The sequence below is a fragment of the Fundulus heteroclitus genome, chromosome 19 (genome assembly GCF_011125445.2).
Source record: "Fundulus heteroclitus isolate FHET01 chromosome 19, MU-UCD_Fhet_4.1, whole genome shotgun sequence".
Lineage (NCBI taxonomy): Eukaryota > Metazoa > Chordata > Actinopteri > Cyprinodontiformes > Fundulidae > Fundulus > Fundulus heteroclitus.
This window is the reverse complement of record NC_046379.1, coordinates 21,461,171-21,482,274: the sequence shown is the minus strand read 5'-3', so window position 1 is coordinate 21,482,274 and position 21,104 is coordinate 21,461,171. Positions and strand designations below refer to the sequence as shown.

The following is a 21,104-nucleotide window of genomic DNA, read 5'->3' as shown; positions in this document are numbered from 1 at the left end:
GAACCTTGCAGAAGGCAACATTCACATAAGGGGTCTTGTCCACTGATGATCTCTGCAGCTCCTCTAGAATTACTGTGGGCCTTTTAGCTGCTTCTCTGATAAACGCCTTCCTTGCCCTGTCTGTAGGTTTAGGTGAACTTCCAAGTCTTTGTAGCTTGGGATATTGTTTTATAACCTAACCCTGCTTTAAACTCCTCCCTGACCTGTCTGCTGCGTTAGTTGGCCTTCATGATGCTGTTTGTTAACTAACCTTCTCTAATGAATCCCAAAAGCCAATCACAGCAAAGCTGGATTCATACCAAGAAGGCGGTCGTGGCAAATAAAGTTCAAGGGATGTGCGTTTTTCAGCAAGGCACTGTGTACTTATATCTATGTAGACACATTTTAGCAGAAGTAAAGGATTTTAGTATAATCTGGGAGACAAACCTTGTTAAAGAGGCAGTTGAAGTCAACATGAACACATTCCCCAGTGAAAGAGTCAAAGAGGATGTTTTCTCCGTGGCGATCGCCGAGCCCCAGGATGTAGCCGACCATGGACATCACAGCAGTGGAGCGGCAGTACGCGGAGCGACTGCTGTACCTGGATATGGACACACACACACAAAAAAAAAAAACGGCAAACATAAAATGCTTGAAAATGAACACATTTTCTATCCATCCTCATCATTTATGAGAGTGATTGCCCTCAACGCGCAGGCGGTGGAGTCGTAGCGTACCATGACTCGGGGTCAGGAAACGTTTGGAGGAACCACTGGTAAAAGACGGGTGGATGTCGAGCGCACAGCACCTCCTTGTGGATTCGCAGTTTTTCCTCAAAGGCGGCTGTTTTTGGTAAAATAAGCTTCCTCAGCTCCTTACCCGACAGGTGGACACCTAAATAAAAAACAACAAACACAACATTTCAGTCTAGAAGTCTTTTACACTTGTATTTGCAAGTCTGCAACGCCTTGCGAACGCTTAATGCATTTAACGGGAGTTTATGCGATAGATAGACCAACGCTAAGTGAATAATTGTGAAATGGAAGAAAAATTGTGTGTTTCTGAAATATTTAGGCAAATAAAACATCTAAAAACAGTGTGGGAAGTCAACCACAATCTCACAGCATGATGCTGCCACCACCATGTTTCACAGTGGATATGGTGTGTTAAGACGATATATCTGAGCACTGTGTGAGTGTGTATGTAGGTATGCATGTGTGCATTTATATGTATGTAGATGTGTGTGTGTGTATATATATATACACATATATATATATATATATATATATATATATATATATATATATATATATATATATATATATATATATATATATATATGTGTATATATATATATATATATATGTGTATATATATACACACACACACATATATACACTGTATATATGTGTGTGTATATATATATATATATATATATATATATATATATATATATATATATATATATATATATATATATATATATATATATATACACACACACACACACATATATACACTGTATATATGTGTATAGTTTCTGTGAATTTTGGATCAAAAACATTGTTGTTAAACAAGAAGGTACTTTAAGTTACCTTAAGTGCAATTAGAAGAAAAAAGGGTATGAAAAATAGGTTTTACTTCTTCATACCCCTTTTCAGACAACTTACATTAATCAATAATCAATGTCAGATATCAGGGTAAATATGCCTGATATATTTTATTTAGAGGAACATTTTGTTTATCTCATTTATATTTATGTTCAAATGATTTAATTGAATTGGAACAGAAAATTTAATGTTTACCAATTACTTTTTAATGTGGTACTTGGTTGTTTGCTTGAAGTATCTCTGAAATATTATTTATTTATTCATTATTATTTGTTAATTTCTGAAATTGATTTTATTGTTATTTGTTAAATGTGTTAAATTTGTTAATTGTCTGAAATAAATTCCTTTAGTTCATTCATTCAGGGTACTAACTAGGTGACTTCTACATTCAATAGGGTTTAAAAAATGCCTAATTTTCCCTCAGCTTCTCCATTATGCACAATTCTGTGCTGGTCTAACGCACTAAACTCCAATAACGTTCGCTGACATATGTGATTGTACTGTGACGCAATGGGAAAAAGGCCGTATGACTGCTATAGAACAGTACTTTACATAAAAATACCTCTCTCCTTGTAGAGTTTGGTGAGGATGTGTCGCAGCCCAGCCGTGTTGTTGACCCACTCGATGATGCCGCACTCCTCGTTGAGGGGAATCACAGCGTAGGTGCGGATGTGCAGCTCCCGGCGCCTCGACTCGGCATCTTTGCGGAGGCACTGCCAGAGGGAGATCAACGATAAGGAAGACGGCGCCTTACTGGAGACAGGGTCTCTCGGTCAGACACGCACCTTGTTGATGAGACAGTTAAACTCCATGAGCCTGCAGTCTTTCCTGAGATCGTCTTTGGGTTTACACATCATGGTGTAACTCCGGCCATCGGAGCCCTTCAGACTTATCTTCTTGGGCTTCTGCAAGGACGCCAAAATCTCCACCTTACAGGAACAGACACAGACAGGCCAGTTAGGAAAACAAACTCTAGGACACGGTTAAGGTGCGACTTGGCTTTTCCTGCACGCTTTAAAGCACAGTTTCTACATACGGTCTCTGGTATAGCAAAATCCTTCACTTTTACAGACTCAAGGTGTTCAAAGGAAAAACACAAAGCTTCACTGTGAATTAATGAAAGGCACTTCTACACTACATTAATGGATTGATAAAAGGCTGGCTGGATGCATAAAGGATAGATGGGTGAATAAATAACAGGATGGATGGGTGGATAGATAAAACAATTGATGGGTGGATAAAAAAACGGATGGATAATGGAGGGATGGACAGAAATCATGTATTGCTTTCTTGCCGATTGCCAATTAAATGGCTAGCTAGACGGATGAATGAATACATGGGCAGATGTTTGTAACTTTTAGACAGAGGGGCGGGAAATAAATTCTGCAAATACAGATGTTTCTGTATATTTACATTTTTTGTAAGTTATCTAAGCCTGAAAATGACTTAAATTAGATTTCTATCCTTTTCCAGATTCCTTAGAAAGCCAGTCAACATCCCATAAAGATGGGTTACAGAGCTCAGACCCCGCCTCTTTTACTTACACCATCCTCAAAGCTATGCAGGTACGCCCAGTGTCCCGGGAAGGCGTCATGCTTAGTGTTTGCCCCGCCAGTAGAGGGCAGCGTCGGGATGAGGACAGACTGCAGCGGGATGAGGATTTGGCTGAAGGTCGGCTCTTCCACCATCCGTTTCAGCTGCTTGAAGTGAACGCTCATGCTGAGGGTGGTGCTGTTACCGTCCACCTGACAGAAAGACACGTTTCTCTCAGGTTTTTAATCAAACATCTGTCTTTTTCACAGTGCTACAATTCCCCCCCCCCTGCCCCTTTTAAGAAAATGGATACATGCAATCAATAAAATCAAATCTTCTAAAGTTTTATTTTAAACACAAGTTTCCTTTTTGACAGTTGCTAGAGATTACAGTGAAATAGATGAAAAACATAAACTCTCATTCTAAATTGTACATCATCCCTTTCAGGTATAATATCAGCCTCCCTGATTTTTCCCGTGTTTTTTGTGCGGCCGTTCTTACCGGCTTGTTGCAGAGCTCCAGCAGCTTGTCCGTCAGTCTGTTAGCATCTCCGATAAACTTCTCCAGAGACTGCTTGAGGCTGATGGCTTTCTTAAGAATCTGATTACAGCGGTTCATGCGCATGGGGTAAGAAGACTGAAAAACAAACATGGGAGGATTTTTAGGGCAGGTCGTTAATTGGAAATGCAGATGCTGGCTAAACAGCTGTTCCAATAGTAACACATTCATCCACCAGGGTGGGGGGGAAAATAAAGTCCATATAATGTGCGGATATGTTAAATGACAGGAAATGTTAATCAAAAAAACCAAAACAGAAATATAGATGGATTCATCAACAGGTTTCCAAAGAGTAAAACATTTGTTTTTCACAAACTTTAAGGCTCTCAGTTGAGAGTAATCAGATGAAATGTGAACTACTGCAAAGTTAAATGTCCAATTAATTAAGCTTAATTAAACCCTACTGAAAATTAACTTAACAAAAGCCTGATTTGCTCTGTGTTTAAGTTCTGCCAGAAAGCATCACTTTGATTATTGTTTTGTTAGCTCAGTGGGAAGCGTTAGCAAGAACAGGGCTGCTGAGAACACTTTGTCATTCTGAAAATCAGAAAGGTAGCTTTAAAGGAAGTTATATAAGGAATAATTCTCTACCATGGCTACCCTCAAAGAAATTTGTCTGTGATTTGTGTCAAAAGGGGATTCACAAACGAGAATACTGCTGCAATGAAGACCGTATCCGAATTAACCATTGATCCAATCCTCAAGGACAGGAGATTAACACCAATGCAATGAGCAAGGAAAGGGAGAAGGACACAGGAAAAAAAGTAAAGGAAGAAGGAGGCATGTAGGACACAGGGATTGAAGGAAAGACACAAAAGAGGAAATTCATACAGAAGTATGAAAGGAGACATGGAAGTAAGGAGGGGGCGAAGGAAGGATAAAAGGAATGAAGGAAAACAAGAGAAAAAAGGAAGGCCACTGGGAGTGAAGGAAGGACAGATGGAAGGGTAGGGCACAAGAAAGAAAGACTACCACAAAGAAAAGAAGGTCAGGAGGTAGGGAAGGAGGAGATAAGGAAGGAATAAGAAAAATAATGAAAACCCCACAGTAAAAATATAAGAGAGGAAGGAAAGGAGGAATGACATTAAGAAGTGGAGAAGGAGGAAGGAAGATGGAAAAACACAAAAGGAAATAGAGGGGAAGGAAAGAAGGACGTCAGGGAAGGAGTGGAAGAAGGAATGAAAACACAAAGAAGAAAGGGAAGAGAGAGGGAAGGATACACTGGAATAGAAAATGAAGTCTGGAAATGCAGATATTTATCCAAACGCTTATTTTCTTTTTCCATACTTATCCACAACCTGGGAAACAGAAATCAAACTCCAGCATTTTTCCAGACGGAACAGGAACCCTGAGATGCTGAAGTCTCAGTAAAGAAAGGCTGACTCTGTAAATATTAACGCTTAATCTATTTTCCATTTCAATTCACTTTTAAAACTCAGTAAATATGCATAGCTGTACTTTAGTATTTTCATAAAAAAACACCCCACCAGTAAAGTCTGTGAGAAATAACATTTGCGTCAGTCTCAAAGCTTTAGTCCACCATAGCCGTACATCAGAAAACCATGAATAAGACGTTCCTGGCTCAGACCGGAAAGGAGCCCAAGCCAACCTTGCAGACGGCGGTCATCAGCCACATGGCCTGCTGGGGGTACGCCAGGAACACTTTGGCCACGATGGTCATGAGAACCTTGAAGACCTCGTCGCTGGAGTGGCACACCCTGGAGATGAGCTGCGAGAAGGCGGTGAGGAACTGGTACGGCGCCAGGTTGGAGCAGTGCTCGCCGACCACCGCGTTGATCTTCCCCAGCTCCTGTCGCATCAGCCGGTCTCCTCGTCCAGCTGCAAAGCAGGGGGCGGGAAATTTAGGGAGCGTTCCCAGAGAGGAGACCGCTCGGTGCTTCGGCTTCCATGGCGGCTCACCTTTCTCGCAGTCGCACACCTTGGCTCCGAAATCCAACCAGAGGGAGAGCATGCGAGGCATGGCCTGGTAGATGTACTGGTTCCCAAACTGCAGGGCTCTGACGGCGAGCAAGTGGAAACGCTTATGAGCGTTTTCAGGGTTGCTCAAAAAAAAAAAAAGCACAGAGGGACAAGGACCTACTTTCCAAAGAAGGTGACGATGTATCGGATGAGGTTCCCCTGTTTCTCCAGCTTGTTATCCGTCACCATTGGCATCACTTTGTCGTAGTACTTTGCCAGGTAGAAGTTCCCATCCTCCCACTCTGGCAGCAGGTTGGTCACATCCTACAGAGCAGGAGAGAAGACTACAGCGAGTAAATAACCGAGACAGGAAAGCAACTCTTTACGAATAACAAAACTACTTTAATTTGCTTCATTACGTTAATAAAAGGTTATAAATGTGATATAACAAAGGTAAAAGGGCAAATATTAACCAAATATTTTGTTCATACAACTTGAAATTGGGATGAAGTGAACATCTCTCGAGCATTTTTACACAAAAGTGTTTGACTGTGAGGCATTAAGAAGCACAAAACAGGTCCACCAGCAACAACAATATGAACGCCACACATGGGTTAAACAAAAGAGACGGGACCTTGTAAGCCTTCATGATGGCGTTGGACTCAAAGTTGGCCGTCTCCTCCATGAAGCGCCCGACCAGCAGCATGGCCTTTCCTTTGATCTGCAGGCTGCGAGGATCGGTCAGCAGCTGGTCGTCTGGGAAACACTGGGCCACGCCCTTCTGGAGGACGATCAGGGCCTGGTGCACGTCGCCCTGGTCGCAGGCCAACACACACAAGCATTTATGGCTGCGGGTTTTCTCTTCCAGAGCAGGTTTAGAGACAGCCAGGACAAAAAACATTAACACAGCTCAGAGGTTGTGGAAGTTGTGGAGAAGGTTATAAAAACTAATCCATGCGTTTATGTTTAGTAGAATTGATTACTGCAACGGTGTTTTCACAGGTCTGCCTAAAAAGTGGATCAGACAGCTGCAGCTGATCCAGAGCGCTGCTGCCCGTGTCCTCACTAAGACTAAGAAAGTAGAGCACATAACCCCAGTTCTAAAGTCCTTACACTGGCTCCCTGTATCTCAGAGAATAGACTTTAAAATACTTCTGTTAGTCTAAAATCCCTAAATGGCTTAGCACCTAAATACATCACAGACTTGTTATCAGTGTAACAACCATCCAGACCACTCAGGTCTTCTGACTCCAGCCTACTCTGCATACCTAGAACCAGACCTAAACAAGGAGAAGCAGCGTTTAGTTCCTACGCTCCACTTATCTGGAACAAACTTTCAGAAAACTGTAAAAGTGCAGAAAGCCTGAGTTCCTTTAAATCAAGATTAAAAACACATTTGTTTACGACTGCCTTCGACTGTTCTAGTTAAACTGTTTTACCGAAACATCATTAGTTCAACTTTGTAGTCCAACTGTTTCTAATGTTTGCTTTTAGTTTCTATTCTCCCAGGTTTTTTTTTTGTTTCTACATTTTATTCCTGCTTGCTTTTATTCTGTTTTATTTTCCTATATTTTAATCATGTAAAGGACTTTGCATTGTCTTTGTACTGAAATGTGCTCTACAAATAAATTTGCATTGCCTTTGCCTCACAAGAAGCTGCTGGAGGGAAATCTGTTAGCGGTTCTGAGACCGGGGCGGAGGTTCATCTTCCAGCAGGACAACCTTAAATATCGAGCCAGAGCTGCAGTGGTTTGGATCGACATGCGTTTGTGCCTCAGAATGGCTTGGTTAAAGTTCAGGCTTAAATCCAAATAGGCGGACACGCTCTATCCAATCCGACTCAGCGAACATTAATTTGCTCAGAGAAGTTAATTATTTTCCTCATTTTTATAAACTGCAGCAACGGGAGGGTCTACATAGTGTTGGTCCGGGGGGCTGAGAACACTTATACTATTTTTTTATTAATTATTTAGTTTGTAAAAAGCAGAAAACCCTGTAAGTGAAGAATGGCAGACTGAAGATGGGCTTGTATGTATATGCCTGTATAAGTTGCACAAATTGAAATAAAAATTAAGAGAAAAAAGAAAAAGAAAAAAAAGCAGAAAACCATGTAATCATAGTCCTTCCCCTTTTATTATCACGCTCTACTTCGTGTTGGTCTGTCACGAACATCCTCAAAAAAACCGCATGAAGATTTATGGTTAAAATGAGTCAAAAATCAGGGAGAGGTTCAAAGTTTTCCGTATTTTTGCATTAAACCTTACAAGGCAGCCTGCCTGTTGCGTTCACGGGTCGGGTTACCTTAGACCACAGCCACTTGGCCTTCTCGGTGACCAGCTCGGCCAGGTTGGTGTTCTCGGCGTTGAGCAGGGCGTTGAAGGCTGTCTGGTGGTGTCCTGCCTTTCTGGCGACCCGGGCGCTCTGCAGCCAGCACTCTCCCACCAGCTCCTGACACGCAGGCCTGAAGGACAGAAGCACCTTTAGCTCAATCAGTAACGACCACCAAGAGAAACGTCATTCGCCCGAATATTACAACTGCTCGCATGGACACGGCAAACGCCTTCTAGAGATTTTCTGGTCAGACCAGACCGACGTCAAGACCGTAAAGCACGGTGGCGGCAGCGTCATGCTGTGGGGTGTTTTGCTGCCCGTATTACTAAAGTACGGAACAAAGCCGGTTAAATAATGCAGATGGAGGACCACCTTTAAATTCTTCCTCTCAGCAGCCAGGTGATTGAAACTAGGACCATCTGGGTGCGTCAGCAGGACAATCATCCAAAAACACATCAGAACACATTTTTCAGTCTAAATCAGACTAACATTAGATTTCTAGAATGGCCTTCCTAAGCCCTTGAGCTCAGGCCAATGAAAAGTTTGTGAACTGCGTTTAAGACTCAGGTACCGAATATTTGACCACGACTGGCTGGTTTACTGGCATGTAAACCAGCCAGTCGTGGTCAAATATTCGGTAGGAATCATCTTTGCCGACGGCTACAGTTTCTCTTGCTGCTCACAAAGGAACATTTCTAAAAATATTACTTGGGGGAAATATATGCATTTCAGTCTGGGAGTATAATTTGAGTCCTGCAACAAAACCCAGGTTTTTAAAACGGTTCAAATTATCCCTAAAGGCCCAAAATCAACATGATGTTCATAAATGGTAGGTCTGTTAGGGTTCCTTTACATTTTCCATCACAGATTTACAACCTTTATCAGACTCAAATGTCTGGATTTCTTTTCCACGCTTTAATAAAAGTCTTAACATTTAAGTATGAAGTTTTGACTTTTATTCTGCTTAAATAGTTAATAATCTCATCATCTGTAGGTGAAACAACACCTTGCTGAAAATGGCTTCCTGGTTTTGGGTTGTGATCCAGGGTCCAGGAAGCAGACGCTTCAAAGGAAGGGCGGCATTTTAGACCAAGTTTCAGAAACTCCAGTTTGACTTTATTTAAAAAGGTTTAGAGTCCAAACAGGTAGTTTAACAGCCTTTTGCTCACCTATTGTTGAATGAGTTTGCTTTCATGTATCGTGTGTTTTTGGTCGACCGTGTGTCGGTGTGCATCTGTTCATAACACTTCACCCTAAGTAACCTGCTTGCCTGTGCATCGTTGTGTCCACTAGTGAGTGCATTTAATTTAGTGTAAATGTCCTTTGAGTAGCTGAGATGCCATTTTACAGAAGTGGCATTGCTCTCTAAAATGTATTCTTCTATAAGATTGTCCAACAATGGTGGCATTTATTGAGTTGTATGTAAAACCCCCATAGATGTCTAAATAATCAGTTTAAAGGGTCTGAAAGCAAACTAATGTCTAAAGAGTGGATAAGCTGAGCTGGATGCTTATAAAATTATTTTTCATCTATTGCAGGTTTTAACCTCTCCTTATATACACAAGGAAATTGGTTTAAACATTTTTTTTTTCAATTTAGAAGGATGTTTTCCTATTATAAAGCACTTATAAATGAAAATTGAGTTTGCTTCTTCATCCATAACTGATTTCTTTTTAGTAACTAGTACAGAAGTGTTATTTAAGGAACACTTAAATAAAACTTTTTTTTTTCTTCACAGTAGGTACACCTGGTCTGACCTTCTGTTAGATGTGACATCATCCAGGGAAGACAGATCACCCGCTATTATCATCTAATGTAGAACAGATTACTAGATCAATGTGTGCTTCTGTGCTTTTTTGTCTGTCTTGTTGTGTCTCTGCTCTGTCTTCTGTAACCCAGAGGCAGATGACCGTTCATACTGAGCCTGGTTCTGCTGGAGGTTTTCCTTCCCGTTAATGGGGAGTTTTTCTTTCCACTGTCGCTTTATGCTTGCTCAGTATGAGGGATTGCTGCAAAGCCATGGACAACGCAGACGACTCTCCCTGTGGCTCTACGGTTCCCCAGGAGTGAATGCTGCTTGTCAAGACTTTGATGCAATCAACTGGGTTTCTTTAGATAGGAAATTGTTTGACCAATCTGTATAATAAGATTGAATTTGACTTTTTAAAGTGCCTCGAGATGACATGTTTCATGAATTGGGGCTACATAAATAAAATTGAACTGAATTGAAACAGCGTGTTCACATTTGTGGATTCTCACCGCGGCCTGAGGCTGAGCAGGGCACGCCGCACGGCCAGGATCGGCTCCTTGGCCCTGAAAGAGTTCTGGGTCATCTCCAGGCGGTCGGACCAATGAGGAGGCAGCTTGGCGAGGGCGGGGGCGGAGCCGCCGCTAGTTTCCCGAAGCTCGGTGAAAGCGTGCTCCAACTCACTGAGCATGTGGAGCCTGTGCATGTGGGGGGATGCATTTTAGAGTCTTTAGTGTCTCAGGGTGAGAAGGACCAGAGGCCGCTCCTGAGGCCGAAGCACAAACCTGACGATGTACTCGTATCCCCTCTGGTAGGTCCCACACTCATAGCTGGCGGCTGACAGAGGGACGACCTGCTCTTTCCGCACCACCTTCAGCTTTTCATAGAAACTCTCCGCGTCCTGCTTCTTCGCCGACAGCAGCAGCTGGCCGAGCCGCACGCCCCAGGTGCACGACTGCTGGTCTGCAGGGTTGCGTTTGGTTAGGAGCAAGATTTGTCGAATGCATTTTACGCTGAATCGAAAGGATAATTACCATTTTTTTTTAATTCATTTTTACCTGAGCTCAAATAATCTTCCAGCAAGTCCCATTTGCCAAGCTTCCAGGCGGCCTCCACTCTGTAGGTGTTCAGCTCTGATTTCCACTGCTGCCTAAATGTGTGAATGGGACACAAATGGAGCATAAATCACGAAGAAGCAACGATGAGAGTAAAGCTGGATATAGATAAGCACAAGTATACATCTCACTTATTGGCCAGGACGCCGTTAACCTGAGTGATGACTGTGGACAGCTGCCCCAGGCCCAACATCGACGTCATCACTCCATGATAGTGACCGATCTGGAAGAGATCAGGAAAGGTTTTCCCTTTTAGACGTATTGTGCTACGATCAGTGCACACATGACCTAAAAGCATCGGTAACCCTTAAACTTTATCACCTTTGGTCACGCTACAACCATAAATGTGTATTTCATTGGGATTTTTTTTGGGATAGATCAACAGAAGATGGAGCATAATTAGAAATGGGAAGGAAAAGGAAAACATTTGAAAAAAAAAACAAAAAAACATCAACAGATAAAATCTGTTAGTTGGCCAAATGCATTGCACGAGGAAAGCTCCAGGTTCTGGCCTGGAATCTCTCTGGGTGGAGTTTGCATGTTCTCCCATGCATGTGTGGGTTCTCTCTGGGTACTCTGGGCTCCTCCCACTCTTCAAAAAGATGATGCATGAGCATGCATTGCTGTTTGTCCGGTTTTTGTGTTTCTCTGAGATGGATTGGCAACCTGTCTAGGATGTATCCCGCAACTACAACTACAACTAAGCGAGCTTAGACAATAGATGAATAGATGGAGAAACCCTAATATTTGTGGCATCCATTCATATTTGTCATGGAGACCATTAGTGTTTTACATTTGGTAAAGAGTTAATTTGTGTGTGTAAACAGGTGGCTGAACTCGTCGCTTAGACAAAGCCTGACCTTGGAGAGAAATATTAGTACGTCTGTTTCTGATACGAATTAAAACTTTTTTTTTAAATCTCCTCCTGAAGACGCTGTTTAGCTGTAAGGTCACGTTTCAGAAGTAATCTCTGAGAGCTGAAATGTTTTCCCGCTTCTTAATGAGTATTTTCTGATCAGCAATCCATCAAACCCTGACACAACAACCATCACGTTTCACTATACCCATTACTAATGCCTCACCTGACATAAACAGGGTCCTCACCAGAATATTTTTAGCATAACGGTGGACGGCTGGCGGGCGCTCATGCGTGTTGGTGTGTCGTACTCGTTCCGGTCCCTGGATGCATTCCCAAAGCGGAGTGTTGCGTAGAGCAAGCTAATAAAAGCTAGCGATAGCTAATGTGCTTTGGGAGGTTCATAGCTGTGCTTTTAAATGTTAAAGAGCTTTACTGACCTTCCTATGTTGCTTTCAAACATCCGTGTCCTGCTGTTCCATATCGTGCTACTACTACTAATTCAATCTTAAGTTTGACAACTTTCAGCCTAACGGTCCACTGCTCTGAAATGAACCCTGAGTTATACGGTTCTTTTGCTAATCACACTACAAATCCCATAGTGCACTATAACAGCTACCTATGAGAACGACTGTACTGAACGAACGCGGAGATGCAGAGAAACAAACTCACTGGTGCAGACCTCCAGGTTTTACTTATTTAAAGCATCAGTTTTGTTTGCCTGTGACATCGTCCATGTTTAAAGGTTGGCCCTTTTCAGAGACTGAGTGTGACGGCCCAGGTTTAGGTGGACTGTCATGGCTGGGTGGGTTCGTTTCATGATTTGTCTATATCTTAGGGATCATTTCTATAATCCGCATTAATCTTCCAAAGCAACTCCATTCCTGACCTGTCTGCTGGTTTGTTCTACAATGCAACAAATGTGCATTACTTTGTTTTGATCTATTACATAAAATCCCACAAAAACACGACGCCGTTTGTTGCTATAGCGTGACAAAAAGTATCAACACTAAATCTGTGCGTCAGAACCTGGTCTGACTCCAGCTGTATGGCCCGGTCGTAGCAGGCCGTCGCGTCTCGCAGCAAACCGATGCTCTCGTGTTCGAGTATCTGCTCCTGCAGCGACGGCGCCTCCCTCCTCAGAGCGTTGACCCCCCTCACTCCGTCGGGCTCGTGCATCGCCGCATACAGCGTCTAGAGCAGCAGAGGGTTAGTCGCGCTGCAGAGAAAGCATACGGGACGTCGGGTGGACCTCGCCGCATCCGCCTAACCTGAAGGAAGCCCAGGTGGTCTTGGATGTTCTCTTTGTTTTCTAGGATGTAAGCTTCAAAGTGCATGAGGGCTCGGGTGTACGCTTTGGAGCGCAGGGAGGCTTTGGCCAGCACGTCCTGAGGAATACCCTTCAGGAAGGCCACCACGCGCTGATAATCACCAGTTTCTGCAGTAAAATGACAAAAAACACATTTTTATTTTAAAGATGATCATATTTAGTAGACTAATGGATGATTTAGGTCATGTAGTATCAACCAATACCATTGACTTTGGCTTTGGCGTAAAGGATGTTCCGGCTCCACTGGGTGAGGTGTGACAGCATGCTAAACACGGTCTGAATGCTGAGCTGTGATAGGCTAGAGGCCGTCTCCTGGACGCTGCCTCCTCCTCGGCCGTCGCCTTCAGTCAGCACCGCCAGCATCTCCTCCGTTACCTTAAAATAAATAAAGAGAACAACCAGACATGAATGGAAAAATGCAATAACACGCCGTCTCAGACAAGCGGGGTGGGGGGAGCTGAATCCTAACCTCCTTCTGCTCTGCAGGGGTGCAGCCCAGCAGCATGTAGAGCAGGATGTGAGGCAGCAGGTAGATCGTGACTTTGTAGTCGTGTTTGATGATGAAGCTGCAGCATTTGAACACCTTGCCGGCCAGCTCGTGTCTCACCTGGACGGAGAATCAAACACCAACACCTCTCAAGAACAAGCGGAGCGCGGTTTAGGAGCGGGGAAGTTTGCCTCTGCTGAGGGCGTCGGCCGACCTTGCTGATGAGGTACCCGGCCCAGGTGGCAGACCAGTCAGAAAACTTGCTGCCTTGGCTGCTCAGGTACACGGGCTTCTTCAATTTGGACCAGTTCACCTCCTTTTGACTGCTCTTATATCTGCAAGAAAGAATGGGAAGAGATATCAAAATAGTTTTAATAATACTATTAATAATAAAAAGGATCTTTGGCAGGTACAAATGTGTGGTAGAGGGGATTTCTACCTGCTGTTGAGGTGGGGCTCCAGGATTTCTTGGATCTGTTCTGGGAATCTCCTCCACAGACGACGACCCGGTGTGTCGTTTCTCCCCTCGCGACAGTCGAAAATGGACAGCAGCTCCTACGGTGAACAACAATCAGCGAATTCAGTGATTCGATACAATCTGCTGGGCCTTAGAATCTTTAACCAGTATAATTTGCTAGAATCGACTTTGTAAAGTCATGCGTTGTACATTTACGATATTCAAATAAACTGAACTGAAATTAGAAAACGAGAAAAATCAGAGAAAACAACTGAAAGGATGTTTTGTTTGTTTAGAGCGTGCGTGTAAAAAAAAAAAAAAAATGCAACTTGAGGACCTGGATGGCGTAAGCCGCAGAGTCCTGAGCTCGCACGTTATCAGCGGAGGCCAGAAATGTTCTGGTGAGCTCCATCAGCAAATCGTGGGCAAAGTTGGGATCATCAACCCCGCTCTGTTGACAGGAATAAACAAAATTATGTTTTTCAGAATACAATCATTTAACAATCAGTTGCTGTTCATGCATAAAATCAATTACATTTACTATGAAACACTTTCATCGTGTAAAATATCTTTCCCATTGTTCTGGAGCTGCAGAACAATGGGAAAATATGTAATTGTGACGCTTATGCTCATTTTTATTCATTTACTTTGTTATTATACAATATCCTGACCAATCTCTTCGAGTGCAGAGGTTTCAAACTTGGCTGTTTGAAGGATTAGTGTTTAAACTGTAGTCAGAGGAAGCACAGAGATTAATGGAGTTATTCAACAGAACAAAAGTGTATTTTTTATGACATGTCTGCCATCGAGTCAGGCTGCGATAGAGCACTAACTACATTATATAACAGGAAGGCTAGGCATAGGACAGCAGAGGCGCTGTGGCTCTTGATAAACGTTGGCTAAAAATAATGAATAACCAACTAATGCTTTTACATATGGATATAAATACAAATGCAGAACCTTCCTCCATTTAATTATTGCGTTGAATTTTCACAACTGAATGACAATAAAAGTAATATGTATAGTTTTTCTATTTTTCTTGTTATTAGGTTGGAATATTTATGCAGAATTTTCCTCAAAGAAATATCTGGAGAAACTGTAATTAGCCCGCTTTTTGCAAAAGTTTACATTTTCTTTATTTTAAAACAGAAATAAAATAAAAATCACACATTTCCTATAGCAGATATTTATCAAAAGTTGTCTTTTTTTCTGCAAAGGTCATGTAACATCTGTGGCTGTGAAGGAGTTTTATTCAGCAGGACTGAGGCTCAAATGGCTCTTTGGGTTGTAAAGGTTGCAGACACCTGGTCTAGGAGGTGGCAACCCTTTGGTAAAGTTAAAGGAGCTGTTTTCTCGAAAATACACAGACAGCAGTTTTAGATCGCCTGCTGCCTTAATTGTCAAAATAATATTTTAAATCTATTATCTGTCTCTGTTTAAAAGTAATATTTTATTACCGGTTTAAAAGACCCTCTTAAATTTGGCCTCTGCTCCTTCTCTCAGGAAATAATGATTGCTCACTGGAAGGCTAGAAAAAAATATTTTGAGTACTTTTCGTCTGATTTTATCAGAGAAAGAGAAATCGAGAAAGGTTAATCAGCTTCAACAGGTAAACGCTTGAGAAAAAAACGGCTTTAGAAAGAAAAAAAGAAATTTTCTTCTCTGCAGTGAGCTGTTTTAGTAAAAGTGGGTGAAAAAAGGCAAAAATAACGCAACATTTTTTAATTTCGACACATTTGTAAACGGAACGCTGAAAACTTAACATTAACCTGGGCTAGAAACACATAACTTAACATTCCTGCAGTCAGAAAAAAACTTTACATGCATTGCTGCCTGTAGTTCCTTTGCTGCTTTTGCAACGTGCTAATAAAAGATAACAAGAGTTTAACTTGCCACAAAGGTGTTGCGGTCGCCGTGCGTGAGCGTGTGGGACAGATCCAGCCGCCCGGGGTCTACGGCCCCCAGCTCGCCCAGGCACTCCCCGCAGAGGAGCCTGGCCTCGGGGGACGAGTCCTGGCAGCCCTTCAGCAGCACAGACACCAGGCTGGAGATGACGGGCTCCACCGCCTCGCTGGCGCACACCTGCCGCAGCAGCCACTCCTGCACATCACAACGGATGAACGATACGCTGTTACAGCATCGACGCACGTTTAGCTGATGCTACACGTGCCGATCTGCCAGTATGTGCAGAGATTTTCCAAACACTGGCATAGCCTGCTGACCCCATTCTCTTGTTTCTTTGGTACCTGTTTGCTGTGCATCATGTCCCTGAGGCTGGTCAGCGCGTGGATCCTCACGTCGACGTTCTCATGCTGGACGGCTCTCATCGACAGCTGCAGAGCTGAGGCCAGGTCGCTGCTGCTGGCCGTCAGCTGAAAGCAGCAAAAGATCACGTTGAGTTCCCTTTCTGATGCATCTTTGACAAACGTGTTTGCCTCTCCCCTTTATGCAAACCTTTTTATAATTTTGCAGAACCGTGTGGATGTCTATTAGCTCCGGGTGCTCGGGCAGAAAGTAAATCTCGTGAAGGTAGTCGTTTACTTCTTCCCTGTAAAAGGTTGAAAGAAGCAAAGTCTCAAGTTGGATCAGGCTGTAAGCGTACAGTTCCCTACATTTTGGCATATTACAACAACTAACTTTAGCAGAAATTAGCAGAAATGTATTTGTAGTCAGACAGCCTTTTGTTCTCATGCCCCTAAATAAAGTCAAGCACAGAGATTGCCTTCTGAATTCACTTAACTAGGAAACAGAGTCCACCTTTGGAGGCTTGTTAGAGAACATTAGTGAACAAACAACTTCATGAACAGAGTAACACAGCAGTCAGTTCAGGGAGGACGCTGTGGAGAAGTTTAAAGTGGGGTTATGCTCATTTGTCTTCTGAAAAAGGAAACAGCTGCATGCCAGAAAGGGTAAGGTGAGCATTAATCATAGTAGCAGCCAGGAGGCAAATGGTCTAGATTATGGCTGGACGATAATTCAATAACAATATGTATCGATCGACAAGACGTATATCGATGATAGAAAGAAGGGTCAGTGAAAAGTTCAATAGAATAAAAATGTTCCTTCATTGTGCATTTTAGCCATGTAGGTTAATATTACAATCATTACTTCCTTCCAACCAATCACAAAAGCAGACCCAGGAACACCGTCACCAAGCTCCGTCCCCTTCAAAGAGTTCAGAGAGCACGGGTTCTTTTTTAAAAACTTGCAGTTTTGGTAAAAAGTTGGTTGAATAAAGAGTTGAGTTTGAATTCAGTGTTTGTGTGTTCTGTATCTAAAAATAGGTCGCTAAGCAACAGCATAAAATGGCCAGGCCCGCACTTAAAATAAATGTTTTGAATTTGTTGATAATTATCGATATCGATCATTATGATTTTGATTTTATAGATATGCTATTTTTCTACATCGTCCAGCCCTAGCCTAGATGAGCTCCGATGGGAGAGTCAAAGGGACAACCACTAGTCCAGCCTCCACAGATATGACCTTTAGGATGAGTGGCAAGAAGGAAACTGTCAATAGTCGCGCATCCATCAACATTTTTATTGCGCATTGTGAAATATTGCTTAGAAAAGATTGATGGAAACGGCAAAAATCAAATCAACTCGCTAAATTTCGCAAAAAAATTTTTACGCTCACTTTAGGTGGTTTTTGAGGTTTTCAAAAACCAGTAAATGCGCTAAAGAAGAGATGAAAACACATACGTCGGATTAGTTCTGTCACATGACTGATCAGCTAATCTGATCAAGTAATTCTCAAAAACAGATCTGGAACCAGCAACAGGTACGTTTGGACAGATGACGTCTCATACATGAGAAAAAAAAAAAAAAAACTCAGCAAATTCATTAAAGTCTAGACCATATATATGGTCCATGGTACTTAGCAAATCTACTTCCTGTTTATTACAGTCAACCTATGAGGACGATGTGTGTCTTCCGGTTAATTCACTACAAACCAGTAAATGGAAACACGTCTGATGCAGCTTTTCTTTTTTGCGATATTTTAAAAGTTCACTCAAAATTCGCAGGAGAATTGGATCACAGCTAATGCCATTAGAAGCGCTGTTTGCAGTTTGCCACCAGGCATATAGAGGACACAGCAAACACGAGGAAGTGGGTGCTCTGCCAAGATCAAGCAAGCAGGACCATTGACGAGAACATGGATGGAGCCGAATACGAGTCAAATCCTTAAAAAAAAACATTTCAGAAGACTTCAGACTGCGGCAGATTTTCATCTTCTAATGCAACCATAACCCTAAACACACAGAGATGCTGCGAAATGCTGACTGAATAGAAATGAAAGCCACTCTTTTCAGCTTATGTCGGTCTTGAAATCTACGTATCATTTGCCTTCCACCTGACAATTCTGAACCCTGCAAAAAGGGAACTCAAAGTAAGCAAAATTTTCTTGAAATATTTGTATTTTTCCTTGATTTGAGCAGGTAAATAATACTATTTGCCAATGGAATAAGATTGTTGCACTTAAAGTAGGAACAATTCATCTTCATCATCTTATTTCAAGTGCAGAATAGCTAATAATCTTATTTTATGCGTAAAAATACTCACCCCATTGGCAAATAATCTTATTTAGCTGTTCAAATCAAGGAAAAGTATACTAATTTCAAGAAAATTTTACTTACTTTTAGTTCCCTTTTTGCAGTGAACTACCTTGTGTGGGTCTATGACAAACAAAATACATTATGGCTCCCAGTTGTAATGTGACAAAAATGTAGAAACTTCCAAAAGGAAGAAAAAGATAAGATAAGATAGGCTTTATGTGCCAACATGGGTTTCAGGTACTGTTAGTTCTGCTTTCACTGCTTTAATATCTGACTAAAGAGTGGCGTCGACGTAGGGTTTTGACATTACCTGTTGTCCAGGATGAGGAAGCGAATGATGGCAGCCGTTTCTTTGGGCTGCAGGGGGATCAGGGGCAGCAGGGCAACGATGACATGACTGAGGAGGGGGCCGAGGTGAGAAGGCTCCACGCTCCTCACGAAACACTCCCACGTCCTGCGACAGCAAACAAAAGCTCTTAAGTCGTGATTACGTCGCCCTCGCTGCGGAGGCGACTGTAACAGAGGCGGAACTCACTGGCAGCAGAGCAGAGGGAAGTCTTCTCTGTAACGGAGGCCCGTGCGCAGCGTGGTCATCATCTTCACTCTGACGGAGCTGATGTGTTTGGAGCCCATCAGGCGCATCAGAGCCACCACGCTGGTCAGGGCCTGGACGGAAGGCACAGACGCATCAGAGCCGACGGGGGGACGACCCGGGGGCGCCGGGTAAGGCCGCTCGGCTGCGGTCGGCTCACCATCTTTTTGCGGTCCTTCTCTCCCGCGCTGGAGCTGAGCAGCTGCATGTTGAAAAAGGCCAGGATCCCCAGCAGCTTGGGCTGCAGGTAGTCGGCCTGAAACGGCGCGGTAAATCTATCTTATCTTATCTTAAAAGCAGGGGTAAGATTCTAGTGATTTGAGACTTTGAATAAGAAACCTGGGACTCTATTAAATCTACCAGAAGCAAAACAATTCAGTCAAGCGAGGAAACGACGGCTACCATGTGCTCCGGGGTGGTGATCTCTCTGGGACCCTTGTACGGGTCGTCGTTGGACGCAAAGGAGGCCAGGATCGCCAAACCGTTGAACACCTACGAGGAATTTAAAGAATCGGTACATAAACAGCAGCGGAGACGAGCCAACCAGCGAAAGGCGACGCGGGCGGCGCACCCACCTGCTGGTAATGCTCCCCCAAACGCAGCAGCAGCTCATTGTGGAGACCCTGGAAGTCTAGTCGTAGCAGGGAACCCAGCTCGATCTCGGTCTCGCTCTGGGACACATCGATGTTTAGCAATGAATGTTAAAAAGGAAAGGATGCTGGATCCTTTGTTGACACTCATAGACTCACATTTCCACTTCTCAGACCTCTTTAGGCAAACTTTCATAACTTGATAGTAAATTCATTGTAGATACACTGCAAAAAATGATTTTAAAATAAGTAAAAATTTCTTGAAATGAGTGTATTTGTCCTTAATTTGAGCAGGTAAATAAGATGATATGCCAATGGAATGAGTAATTTTACACCTAAAATAAGATAATTAGGTAAACTACACTTGAAATATGATGATAGAGATGAGTTGCTCCTATTTTAAGTGCAAAAATCTTATTCCATTGGCAGATCATGTAAACTTGCTGCTCAAGTCAAGGACAAATACACTAATTTCAAGAAAACTTTACTTATTTTTAGTCATGTTTTTGCAGTGTATTTCAACAATAATATATATATTTTTAAATATGCACAGGAATCCTGCTTTAGGTTTTTTTTCCTACTTATTTACAGCCAATGCAACAACAGCAATATGAACTCTGTGAGTTGTGCAGACCGACGTACGGATTTAAATGACGCTGATAAAAACCTGTAAGTAGTGAAAGGCGGTCTCCAGCTCCTCCTTGGTGCACGAACAAACCAGATGACTGAAGATGTACTTGAAATTGTTTATCAGAATCTCTCTCCTGTTTGCCTTCAGCTCAATGGCCAGGGTCCGGATGAGGGCGGAGCCCGTGGAGCTGGCCTTCGCTGCCAGGTAGGGCAGCAGCACCTGGAGCGTCCGCTGCAAGAGACTACGTGTTCACAAACAGCCTCGATGCACTAGTGTGTGGAAGATGACTCTATCTTTTTCTTTTTTCTCTCTAGAAATTACGTCTGAGCGTACAGTGAGGAAGCGGTAGAGGTCCGGGAAGTCAAAGGCGTGTGCGATCTGAGCCAGGATGTCCAAAGCCAGCTCTCTCTGATTGGCCGATTCGCTGGCGTGATCCGTCAGCGCCGATGCGTGCCGCGAATGGAGCGACTCCACCAGAAACTGAGGGCGGGAACTATAGTCAGAAAGACACTCTCCACAATTTATCTAATTATCCGCCTTTCTTGGTGTATCGAGACCAAAAGAAGACGTTAAAATGCATTTAGTTGTTTTTTTCCTGTCCCAGATTAAGCTCATTCTGGTCCTCTTTCTATAATACTTTCACAAAAGCTTTAAACAAGCCAGTGCTTTAGAGTCCTTTGACCTCTATCTTTGGTGTGCTTCAGGAATCCACACACTTCCCGAACAGGGAAAGTAACGCTATTGCTTTCGCATCTCTGGTAGCCCGGAGACGCATATTACTTCAGTGGAAGGATAAGAATCCTCCGTCCCCTG

General features: G+C 42.9%; 1 protein-coding gene across 1 annotated transcript in view; it reads right to left on the bottom strand.

The window, feature by feature from the left end:
- The window catches only part of atr (ATR serine/threonine kinase), a 32,077-nt gene that overhangs the window by 1,122 nt on the left and 9,851 nt on the right, over positions 1 to 21,104 (bottom strand). Inside the window, exons 14-45 of the mRNA XM_012875730.3 lie at positions 20,625 to 20,771; positions 20,328 to 20,522; positions 19,646 to 19,741; positions 19,473 to 19,562; positions 19,231 to 19,326; positions 19,014 to 19,144; positions 18,789 to 18,932; positions 16,378 to 16,471; positions 16,170 to 16,295; positions 15,817 to 16,023; positions 14,261 to 14,374; positions 13,906 to 14,021; positions 13,681 to 13,801; positions 13,449 to 13,586; positions 13,183 to 13,354; positions 12,921 to 13,087; positions 12,679 to 12,843; positions 10,925 to 11,016; positions 10,737 to 10,828; positions 10,464 to 10,641; positions 10,191 to 10,376; positions 7,902 to 8,061; positions 6,235 to 6,414; positions 5,782 to 5,924; positions 5,601 to 5,698; positions 5,290 to 5,519; positions 3,624 to 3,758; positions 3,134 to 3,334; positions 2,375 to 2,518; positions 2,152 to 2,302; positions 717 to 873; positions 427 to 580 (exon numbers count right to left, since the gene is read on the bottom strand). Coding sequence (XP_012731184.2) covers positions 427 to 580; positions 717 to 873; positions 2,152 to 2,302; positions 2,375 to 2,518; positions 3,134 to 3,334; positions 3,624 to 3,758; positions 5,290 to 5,519; positions 5,601 to 5,698; positions 5,782 to 5,924; positions 6,235 to 6,414; positions 7,902 to 8,061; positions 10,191 to 10,376; positions 10,464 to 10,641; positions 10,737 to 10,828; positions 10,925 to 11,016; positions 12,679 to 12,843; positions 12,921 to 13,087; positions 13,183 to 13,354; positions 13,449 to 13,586; positions 13,681 to 13,801; positions 13,906 to 14,021; positions 14,261 to 14,374; positions 15,817 to 16,023; positions 16,170 to 16,295; positions 16,378 to 16,471; positions 18,789 to 18,932; positions 19,014 to 19,144; positions 19,231 to 19,326; positions 19,473 to 19,562; positions 19,646 to 19,741; positions 20,328 to 20,522; positions 20,625 to 20,771 — 4,620 coding nt within the window. The remainder of the gene's footprint in view (positions 1 to 426; positions 581 to 716; positions 874 to 2,151; positions 2,303 to 2,374; positions 2,519 to 3,133; positions 3,335 to 3,623; positions 3,759 to 5,289; positions 5,520 to 5,600; positions 5,699 to 5,781; positions 5,925 to 6,234; positions 6,415 to 7,901; positions 8,062 to 10,190; positions 10,377 to 10,463; positions 10,642 to 10,736; positions 10,829 to 10,924; positions 11,017 to 12,678; positions 12,844 to 12,920; positions 13,088 to 13,182; positions 13,355 to 13,448; positions 13,587 to 13,680; positions 13,802 to 13,905; positions 14,022 to 14,260; positions 14,375 to 15,816; positions 16,024 to 16,169; positions 16,296 to 16,377; positions 16,472 to 18,788; positions 18,933 to 19,013; positions 19,145 to 19,230; positions 19,327 to 19,472; positions 19,563 to 19,645; positions 19,742 to 20,327; positions 20,523 to 20,624; positions 20,772 to 21,104) is intronic.